Source organism: Filicampus tigris, chromosome 1 (assembly GCF_054856515.1).
Source record: "Filicampus tigris isolate MCC_2025a chromosome 1, RoL_Ftig_1.0, whole genome shotgun sequence".
Classification (NCBI taxonomy): domain Eukaryota; kingdom Metazoa; phylum Chordata; class Actinopteri; order Syngnathiformes; family Syngnathidae; genus Filicampus; species Filicampus tigris.
The window spans coordinates 34281577-34292496 of record NC_141217.1 but is presented as its reverse complement, the minus strand read 5'-3'; the positions used below and the strand labels follow the sequence as shown (position 1 = coordinate 34292496).

At 39.1% G+C, this 10920-nt stretch overlaps 2 protein-coding genes across 3 annotated transcripts; one reads left to right on the top strand and one right to left on the bottom strand.

Annotated features, from left to right (window-relative positions):
• Positions 1 to 157: 157 nt before the first annotated feature.
• On the bottom strand, positions 158 to 5048 carry lipt1 (lipoyltransferase 1). The gene is made up of 4 exons (XM_086035554.1): positions 4914 to 5048; positions 3798 to 4348; positions 1640 to 1861; positions 158 to 826 (listed from the first exon to the last, which is right to left on the bottom strand). Exons 2-4 carry the CDS (start codon positions 4324 to 4326, stop codon positions 414 to 416), a joined length of 1164 nt encoding a protein of 387 aa, XP_085891680.1. The 5' UTR covers positions 4327 to 4348; positions 4914 to 5048; the 3' UTR covers positions 158 to 413.
• Positions 5049 to 6042: 994 nt separating this feature from the next.
• On the top strand, positions 6043 to 10245 carry LOC147153741 (required for drug-induced death protein 1). 2 transcript variants are annotated; one of them, XM_086035533.1, is made up of 3 exons: positions 6043 to 6296; positions 6511 to 6779; positions 8425 to 10245. In XM_086035533.1, the coding sequence occupies exons 2-3, from the start codon at positions 6615 to 6617 to the stop codon at positions 8557 to 8559; spliced, it is 300 nt and encodes a 99-aa protein (XP_085891659.1). In that variant the 5' UTR covers positions 6043 to 6296; positions 6511 to 6614; the 3' UTR covers positions 8560 to 10245. The 2 variants fall into 2 exon arrangements, with proteins under 2 accessions (XP_085891659.1, XP_085891651.1); XM_086035525.1 differs by lacking the exon at positions 6043 to 6296 and having other exon boundaries at positions 6325 to 6779.
• Positions 10246 to 10920: the final 675 nt, after the last annotated feature.

Sequence of the window (10920 nt, the reverse complement as noted above, 5' to 3'; positions counted from 1 at the left end):
TTCGTAAAGGCTGCAATTAAAAAATAAAAATGAAAACCCTGCTTCATTTTGGTGGGTCAGAAGGCTCTCTTTTTGATATATGTTTATTTAATTTATTTATAAGGTGTTGTAGATGTGTTTAAGTTAACTAACCGAAGTAGACTGTCTTTCATATGAATTCATGTTTCATTTGCCTTTATTTTAGCCTGAGCCAAACCTACTAGACCAATCTTTTGTGTACAATAAACCTAATATTGTTAATTTTAATACAGATGCATTGATTGCTTGTTTATAAAAAAACAACAACAACACAGGAAGAGGACCTTGAAAAAACAATTCATATATTAAATAGCAATCGCAATACTGACAACAACAAAAAATCCAATTAGATTATTGTTCAAAATTGTTCAGCCCTATTACCTGTCGCGCTTCTTTTAGCCCATGACAGCCAATATGGCATCACAAAGTCTGCGCAGTCTCTTCTGCTTCTCGCCACTCTCGCAACGCAACAGCATCGCAAAAGCTGCCGCGGCGCGTTGTGGACAAAATCGCTCTCCCTCCAGCACACCACTCAGATCACTGCTCAAGCCATGCGGAAGCCAGTCTGTGGGAACGTCCAACCGACAGCTCTCAATCACACCATGCTTGATTTCTAAATGCAGCTCGACAGTGCGTCCGGCTGATGACAGATGGTCTGTCATTTTCAGAAGTGTTTGGACGCTGAACTTTGGTGTCCTTCCGAAGATCCAGTCCCACCCTCGCAGCTCTGCTGACGTGCTGCTGAGACCAGGAAAGGTAGAGTCATCACCAGGATTCACCAAATTCATTGCGCCGCGGCCACCAAACTCTGAGGAGGCATGCAAGAACGAAAAAAACAAAGACAACTGGTGAAGGATCACATCGATCCAAACAATACAGTGGAATGGATTAGAGTAAACCCCCTTCCATCACGGGGTCCAGGTTTGCGTTCCCACTATTTCATTTTTTTGGGGGGGACTGCACAATTAACTATTTTGGTTAAACCCGTTTATATCGGATGTAATTTCACCATTAACCGAGAGATGGCGGCACAATTTCTTAGTTTGACACTGTAAATTTGAAAGAAGAACGAAACAGCAAGTATTTCAGTTCAGCCTAGTTTTTGTTAAAAATGATAAAAATGCAATCCACTGTAATCCTGCTTTTTACGCCTACGGAAAGTGACAATTTGCGCCTATGGAAAGTGACAACTTGAAGTTCGTTTTATAATGTACACCTTTGGCCGTGATTATTGAAAAACGAGATTTGTTTACTGGAAAACACAGATCGGGTACATTGTAACACTGTTTGTACAATATTTTTCGTTATCCATTGCTCTTGCTCTCTCATGTCCCAGTCTAGGTGAACACTCTCAATATATTTATTTAAATGTGTTAGTATTGTTTCAAATGTGTGTTTAAAGACCTTTAAAACGAAAAGTTCTGTAATGCTATAAAAAAAAAAATGCCCTGAGACATTATGGATTTCACTTATTGCGGGCGTGGTCTGGAATGTAACCGCCATGATGGAGGGGGGATTACTGTAACTCAATTTTTTTCAATTTCATTTTAATTGGAAAAAAAAATTTCAGTTTGCAAACACAGTCTTGAAACAAGCAGCATGAACCGATGGTTCACTGTACCTGCAATGTACTGCTCCGCTAACGCATCAAGGAGCACCTCCCACGTCAGTGTGGGGTCATGATCCACCAGGTTGGCCACAGGTGAGGGCACACTGGGCGTGGCGTTGCTGTGGATACCCTGGCAGGAGGAGTGCAACACGGGAGAAAGAGCGGCGTGGTTGGCTGAGTGCAGCAGGGTGCAATGATGGTAGGATGACTTCCGGCTGATTCTAGAGGCACTTCCTGGGGTCAACAGTAGAATCACTTGCGGAACATTTCTTTAAAGTTTCCGGTAAATTTCCATGTGTGATCGGCTCGAATGTTAGTCATCAAAAAAATATCACATAATGGTTTTAATATTTAAAAAAAAAAAAAAAAAAAAAAAAAAAAAAAATTAAGCTTAATCCTTTTTTTCTACCTAGATTGTCTACACTGGTCAATTTGACCGACAACATAACAGGAGGGTTAAAAAAAAAAGGTTTTGGCATTTGTTTTGTTATCAAATATTAACAATATTAATAATTAGGACAATAATAATAATGCTAATAATAAAAAAGTATACTTCTTTTTCTTACTAAGGTTTCAACTTTGAGCATGTTTAATGAAGAGAGAAGTGTTAATGGTGAGGTTTACAGCCTTAAAACTCACAGTATAATAATTGCAAAAAAAAAAAAAAAATTCCTACATCGCAGATTTCACCTACCGTGGATTATTTTTGGAATGTAACCCCCGCGATAAAAAACTGTATTTCTCAAGAAGCCGCATTAGCTGGGTTAACAATGGAGACTTTTTTGTCATTCTGATTGAAATCATTCCGAATGAAGATCTCTGGTCACCTGTTTACATGTGATGTAATCTTTTCCGATCTGTCGTTTACATGCACCACTACGTTAATATGATGAGTCGTGTGACACACGGATATGTATGCATCACGTGATTTATAAAGATGGAGTTCATTTGTCTATTCGGCAAAAGAAATCATGATAGTTTTAACACTTTTATTAAAGCAACAACTTGACAAAAACAGGTTACAAGTACTTTAAAACAAGTTCTCTTGTCGCAGACGAGCTCTGGTAATACGCTGCCATTTTAAAGTGCGTATACGAGGATGTTACTACGCATTTACTTCAAGACAGAGCACACGCAGACCGGATGCAGCTTGGCTATTCTGACTTAACTGTTCACATGACGCTTGTTCGGATTGGCAAAAGGAATATACCACCCCTGTGAATACAAATGAAATTCCATTCGGATTTGTCTTTTTTTTCCCCCCAATTGAAGTGTTTATATGAAGCATTTTCATTACATCATTTGGATTCATTCTAATCGGAATACGTGGCTCTGTGTAAACTCGGCTAGTAATATGTCAATCTTCACAGGGGATAAAGAATATAAAAGGGTTATAATGCTGTGACAATTACGCTATTTGATAGCATTGTTTGTTAGCGTTAGACTACATGGAATTTTGTAAGGCATAGCTATTTGGTAGGTTTACATACATAATGTATAATGTTGTTTTATGCTTAGTTTGACAGTAGACTGGAAATAGGAATAGACAGCTTGATTGTTCACAATCTGCCAAACGTCTGCTTGTTGTGAAGTGAGTGAAGTTGAGTTCACTGCCACAATACAGCGTTGGTACCTCAAATAACTCATAAGTCAGGTCAATCGTATCTCAAGGCACCAAGGCATTCCAAACTGGAAACTTTACATGGGAATTTAATAGAAATGTATCACATTCAAGTATAAATATTTTGTTTTGTCATAAGCAGTCATCCATGTACACTGCAGATAGCTCCCCTTTCCCACATGCAAAGGCATTACATTTACAATACTTTTTACTTCATTTTTTTCTACTTTATCAACTGACGGGGTACCCAGAGAATGTCCATGCATCAAATTTTGCTTCACAACACACCAAAAAACAAAATTGACCAACGAAGGCCTGTAATCAGAAAAACTGAGACAGTCATGAGTCAAGGCAATACTGTCCTTGCATGACATGTGGTTCTTTTAGTCTGACTTATGCCAAGATATATTTTGTTTCCCAACAATATGTAAGTTTCCTATTAAGAGCCAATGTTTAATATGAGAAATTCATACTTTATTACTATCAATTTTTACTAATTCCCATGGGAAGTGTCCAACTTTGAAAATTCACATCATTTCACAACCCTACCTGTGATTTTGTAGTGCCCCTTCAGGAAAATGTCGAACCTCTTGGTGGCTTCAACCTCCAGTCCGGGTCGGAGATGTCTAAGGGCCTCAGTGATGACCTTCAGGTTTCTCTGGCGGTCGTACCCCTTCTTTGAAGCAAAGAAGGTCAAGTTCAGGTTCCCTAGATCATGGAAGACCGTGCCTCCACCACTTCGCCTGCGGGCTAGACATATCCCGGTACGCCTCATGAGCGACAGGTTGCACTCCTGCCATGGATTCTGGTGTCGCCCAATTACCACCGCTGGCATGTTGCGCCACAGCAACAGAATGTTGCGATGCCGCAGGTCCACGTTTGCCTCGATCCAGTCCTCCAGGGAAAGGTTCTCATACACGTCGGTGGACTGTGAGAAAAGGACAAGCCCCCCCTTGCTGCTGTCAGTCAACAGAGTGCTGCAGGTGCGACTCAGCCCAGGGAGCGTTTTACAAGTGCACGTCCCTGAGGAGCCTCTGAGGAAAGGCAATGTCGCTCTAATGTGGAACAAGATGCCCATCGCCTCCACATGACGTTGCGCTCTAGAATGGCCAGGAATGAGAACACAAGTGAGATCTTCATAATGTAGTGGTTTACAAGGGCAATTCCCTTTCAACATGTTCCTCGCAATCCCCCCATGACTGATGAGCAGCCCAGAGTAGGGTTTTAATTGTATTATTTTGTATGGATGTCTGCTTATCACAAAACAATGTTAATATTAATGCTGATACCATTGCCAAAGTTCCACATCTTAACTTTTCATGGAAGTTTACTGAAACTTTCTGGACATTTACCAGAAGTGTTCTCTTTGCAACGCTAGACTACAATGCAGTCCACCTCATAACCATACGGCCGTGAGCTGCGTTTAATGATATGAAATAAATGATCAAATGGCTAGCACTTAGCAGTAATTCATTCTTCCTCGGCGCTGCTACACGACGTCACTGACTCGTCCTTGCCGAGTGCTACTTTACTAGCCTAGTATTAGCCTCGCTGCACTCGGAGAGCAGAAACAAACACATATTGTTACGAGTGTATTCTCCACAAACAGCAATAAACTGTAATTTCTTCAGAAGGGATTCAATGCAACCAAACAGGGGTTCTTACGTGCATAGGCAAAGACTAGATGTCGCTGTCGATTGTTGTGGGTTTTGTCCGTTCCCGAAAAGCTGACGTGTCGATGCAGATGCTCAGCGAAAGGTTCCGACCAAAATGGGTTTACTTTTATGGACCTGAATCGCAAACTGTTATTCAATTTAAAACCATTGGGGACACAAAAAAAGCATTATGATATGAAATATAAAACGCAGAAAGGAACACATTGATTTAAAGGAACATAAGCGGGTGTGTGTTTGCCTAAAAATTTGAGGTTGTGATGGTTTTATATAATGACAGTGAAATATTTCCATATTTTCATCTGTAAATCATCCCTCAATTCAAATTAAGAACCAAGCATTAACAAAGCGCTTATTCATCTATCTGAGGTGGCCTTCCATTCGTCCATTTACAGCAGTGGTTCTCAAAGTTTTTGGGTCCAGGCAAGGAGGCAATTTTTTCAAGGTCAGCACACATTTTGTCAGTATAGAGAGTCTTAATCTTAATCTATGAGAATAAAGTTAAAAAAAATTCGTGCTATGGTAAAGTCAAACTTGAATGAAGGAAAGAAGTCATATTTTAGTGGGTAAATTAAAAAATATTTACTTTATTCTAGTAATATTAGATACTCTTTTAATTCAGGAAAAGACACCTCTATTCTATGAAAGACATTTCAAAGTGTACCGTTTTTTACTTTTGTTCAGTACATGACTTGAATCAATACTTATACTTTAACCAAAAACTATCGAGGATAAGTACCTTTGCCATCTACAGTATACACTATTTGCATTCTGCACTAAAAGTTTTAAATAAGATCATGCTAGTGCTTTTTACATTTTTTTTTTTAATCTGTGCCACTATTGCCCCTATGAGTCAGAGCATGGAAAACTGTAAGATAATTAACTAAACCCTCACAACAGGCTTCCCTAAAGTGACTATATAAGAATAATGAGGCCAAAACACGACAAACTGGAGAGAACAAATCCAATGAAGTGATTATTCCCAGAGGTCCAAGTTCTGTTTCAAACAGTCACCCGAAAAATAAAAACAAGACTGTACATAAATGTTATTGGTACAGGTGCACACAGCAGCTCCTCCCACAACTGCATGGGGTCATGGTCCCCCAGGCCGGCAGTGCGTACACAAGGAAACCACTCAAGATTGTTTTCAGTAGTGTGTCTCAAGTTTTATGTACACTTATAAGCGTTGTTTGTTTCAAGCGGTGTTTGTTTCAATGTCAATCGGTGGTCTGGCCGCAAGCAGGAGGAGTTTGTTTCGCATAAACGATATGTTGGTTGATGCTTATTTGCTCTTACTTGCAAGCAAATTTCAGACCTTCAAGGAGTAATACGGCATTTGGACCTTACCAGATTAAATTAAATGAGGCGCACTAAAGTAAGGGTTTTTCTGTTACCGATATCATTTACATAACATTCCTATTGACTCAGTGACAAGTTTTGTGTTTATTCTGTAAAACAAACATGGAGAAGCTCCTGCACAGAGGAGACATTTTTTTTTTTAGATGAGCTGAGGGGATGTAAAGAGTTACGGGTCAGAGAGAAAAAAATGATTTGTACATTCTTTGTCTTATCCTGCATTTATTTCAAAGCCAACAGAGCTTCAGCTTCAGGCTACTAATAAAGTTGGACTCCCGGCTCCAAAGGTCCTCAGTTGAGGAAGTCACAAACAACAACTTTGCCACAAAGACGAACAATGGGAACCGAGAAGATGCAGCAGAAAACCTCTAAGGAAGTATATTTCGCCATACTGCCAGATAAATACGAACCTTTGATCGAGGACGAAGGAAGCCAGAAGACGCCAGAGGAAAGGTTGAGGAGGAAGGAGATGAGGAAGAGGAGGAGGAAGAAGTACATAAGGGTAAAAGAAATATCTACTTTAGTTGTTGTTATTATTGATTATGTCTTGAATTTGTTGTCCGACAAAAAGGCTAATTTTGGATGAACGAATGGTATGTTTTATTCGTTTAGTTAGCAACTAAAACGAGGTGACAAAAGCACTCAATTTGTATTTAGGTGTCATTCCTTTGGTGCTGCTGGCACTATCCAGGTACAGAGGGAGAAAATGTCAAGCTTTAAGTAGGGCTAGGCACTATTGGAGTTGTTTAAATCAATAAATACAATGATGAAATAAGTAATAATGCTTTAACAAATAACTGTGTGCGTTTAAATTGGAGTAATAATGTGTAGCACTGAGATAATCTCACATAGGCAAGACAGTATAGAATTTTTAATCTAAGGTTTTCGAAAGAATTGTTCATTTAACGTGAATTACATAAATTAGTTGTCATTAAATTTTACGGTGCAATTGCGAGAAAATAGCCACGGTGACCAACACCAAAATATTGCTAATATTACTGTTAAATGAAAAAAAATTGAATGTAGCAGAGATTCCAACAGTTACGGATTCCCTGTCCAGTATTTTGTTGTGAAAATCACTGAAAGCAAGCTTGTCCCACTCATAACATTGATTTTTCCGGATATTTAAATAAAAATGGGTCACAGTGCTCGAACAGGTTGAAAACAAGCACAAATACTTTGTAGATAATTGCGATATTTTTTTTTTAAGTAGGCTAAATATCTACTTGAAAAATGTATTTGGATCCTGATGATATTATTTTGTGCAGCCACTTGACGAAATAAAATTGAATAAATTCAACACACCATTTTTTCAGTATAGTAATAAAACAAACACAGATATAAGTATATAAAATTAATTTGAGGATTTATTAGTTTTAACAAACATTTCAATTGCAATAAAATGATAGGTGTGCCAAAGTCGGCAGTACAGCTTTGAACTTTGAAATGCATTAACCCTTTGACCCCCTAAATCGCCCGGCTAAACATCTCTCTAAAACCTAAGGTCGTCTTTGGAATTACCCTTGAAAACCTGAAGTTTTCCCAGAAATTCAACACCTACAAAATAATTCATGTCTCGGCCCCTGTAGCAGACAGAAACATAATTCCAATTTGTTTCAATCTATTTCAATCTTACATGTAAAAATAAATATTTTTAATTTAAAAAAATCGAGAGTAATTACTTAAATCCTCTATTCTTTTACAACGACGTCGATATTGTCATTGTCTACAAACATATATCCCAGCCATATCTCACGTTCGACTGGTTCTACTGGTTCAAAGCCCACAAGCGCGTCGTTTATATCTCTCCCGTTACTCGTTTCAGAGCTCCCGCGATCGAAGGTGTCCGCCATTATGACTCGAAAGAATTCCGGAACATCCTCCGCGGGCTCACGACACAGTCACTTGTACATTCTGATGCATTTCATTGGTTAAGAGAGCAAGAATTGGATAAAAAAAATTAAAAAAAAGAAAGTGACATATACGTTCTCCAGGCTTTAAGTGTAGAAAGACGCTCCCGGCTCAAACGCGGTTATGCGCTCCTGGCCTTAATGGGTAAAACAACATCACAACTAGACAAAATGTAGTAGTAGTACACTTCAGTGAAGTTCAACAGACTCACCGGCCGGGTATGTTCTGTTCGGCAGAACGTCAAGAAAGCCTGCAGCTTCAGCTGGCGCTGCCTGGTGTCTGGCCTGCAGAGCCTGGCTGTCACGTTCTCCACGCCGTTGTCAGCTATGGCCGTAGTGATGGAGCAACGAGATGTGACCAGTAAAGCATGACGGGCCCGTGGATGGAGACTCACTGGGACTCTTCCTATCAAATGTTTTCAATGTATAATTGTCACTTGTTTTTGTGTTTGTTTGTTTTTTTTTTAATCCATCATAAATTTGATTTCCTGTACAGTATGTCACAGCTATTGTTGTATTGTCACCTTTGAGTTTCGTGATTGTAAAGTTATTTAGCTGAAGTTGTTTTACTAGATAGATCCGTATAGATATTTGATACGGATTTTGTATCAAATAAAATACTGTATGTTAAACACTTTCTAACCACTGACCAATCAGAAGAGCACATTACTAAGAAAGCAAATACTCAGTTTTCAACTGAAATGCAAGGACGGAAGCGCTTTCAAACGACGAGGACGGCCGGGGTCAGAGGACGATAATTTTTATGAATAACCTACCTGTCCACCCTGGGCTGTGCTGAATCGTACAAAAATTGTACCGGTAATTTGCCCGTACATTTCTGTATATAATCTTACACAATATCTATTTTTAATCTTACACAGTATTTATCACTCAGCGGGAGAGATGGGGGAAACGGAACGGATATTTCAATCTAGAATCTCACACAGTGCTTATCGCTCAACGGGGAGGGGGACGGACATTGCTCGTGAAAGTCGGCCAAAGTTTGCAGTCGGAATCGCTAACGGACGCTCCGGATTAGAGCCGAAATGGGCAAGACGAGATCGAGATGTAACAAAAAACGAGTTTTTAATTTAATTTTTTTTTCCCGTACAAAAATTGTTATACGGCGTCCACAATTTGAAATGATTCTTGACAACTTTACGATAATCCAATATATCTCTTTCAATCCTCATTTAACATCAGAATTATGTTAGTTCAAAGCTCAAGGCATTACTTGGACCGCCTCCCTAAGCAAAACTGACTTAAGCACAGATAAATGTAGAATGTAGGCACAGAACTATACATGAGGAAAATTTCAGACACTGCCAAACAAAAAAATGTTCCAATAAATCAACAGTATAGCTAATTAATGTTGAACTTGTTTCAGTTTCGGCACATCTGATGATATCTCATGGCACAGTAATTGGGAAGCACTGTATTTTCCATGTCGTTGACGAAAAAGAGGCATTCCACGATTAATTATTTACTGATTTCTCCAAAGCAAATTGACAAATAGAAAATAAAAACGAGTTTCATATTCTTAGCCAAATAGTCCCTAAATTAAAATGACCCTTGATTGGACTGAACATTGGCACTTATGTCATAGATCTGTATGGAAAAGGTGTCAGCACTAAAATTCTGCCATAAACACTATCAAAAGCACTGACCTGCATTTAAAAGTTTGTATACAATTGTATAAATATTGAATTTGTAAAATTTTTTTCCAACAGTCTTTTGTCTTCATCCAATATCGTGTGTCTGTGAAGCGCAGCGTTTGTGGGTTATCGTCATTATTATCTTTTTTGTCCAATCAGATTTCAGCTTCTATGTGTTACTATATCACCATAATCTTCCCAAATCCTTCAGACGCAGGATTGCGGGCCCGTACCAAGAAAAAAATTAAAATAAAATAGATTTCGGGATTTTTTTTTTAAGAATCTGAAACAATCAGATTACAGATTCAGCATAGGAGAGCCTGCATGCTTCCCTTCTGGGTAGGTGGCACTTGTCCGTCCTCTGATTGTTTCAAAGCGACTCGTGTGGGATTCACTGCATGAAGCCGGGAAAGAATGACTTCACATGACTGAAATTCATTTTCAAGGCGGACTTGAAAAAAGACCCCAAAAGAAACCTGGACATTGTGAGGATATGTGAGAATAAATCAGAGAACGCTTGTAGCTGGCTGGCTTGGCGGTAAACGATTCATTTGCCACTTTCAAAGTTGCCACAAAATATCGACATACTGTATCAACGCTGCTACTAGAAAAAGGCGATGGAGTTTGTCTACAAATAGTAAGCATCTCTGATGAGTATGATGTCGTTTTTTTAGGTTTTATATTCTTATGACATGTTATTAGATAATGATTGTACACTGTTGTACCGTTTAGAAGAGATTTTGAGTTGAATGTTGTAATGGAGTCACTGATAGTATGAAAATTGAGTGCGACTGGTTGCCCGTACGTTCGGCCTGACTTCATTCAGTGCAAGTAGTGTGGGTTCAGTTTTCAATAAGTGACAGAGTAAGAGTGAGTGTGAATGGTTGTGATTAAGAGTGAGTGTGAATGGTTGTGAATGGTGAATATGTGCCCCGCACTGACTGGCGACAATTAAGCTCCGGGTGCAGTACGTCTTTCACCAGAGGTCAGCTGGGATGAATTCCAGCAGCCATGATGATGAACAGGAGAAGTGGTAGAGTATGGAGGAATGCATGTTGCAATGGGAATGAAAGATACG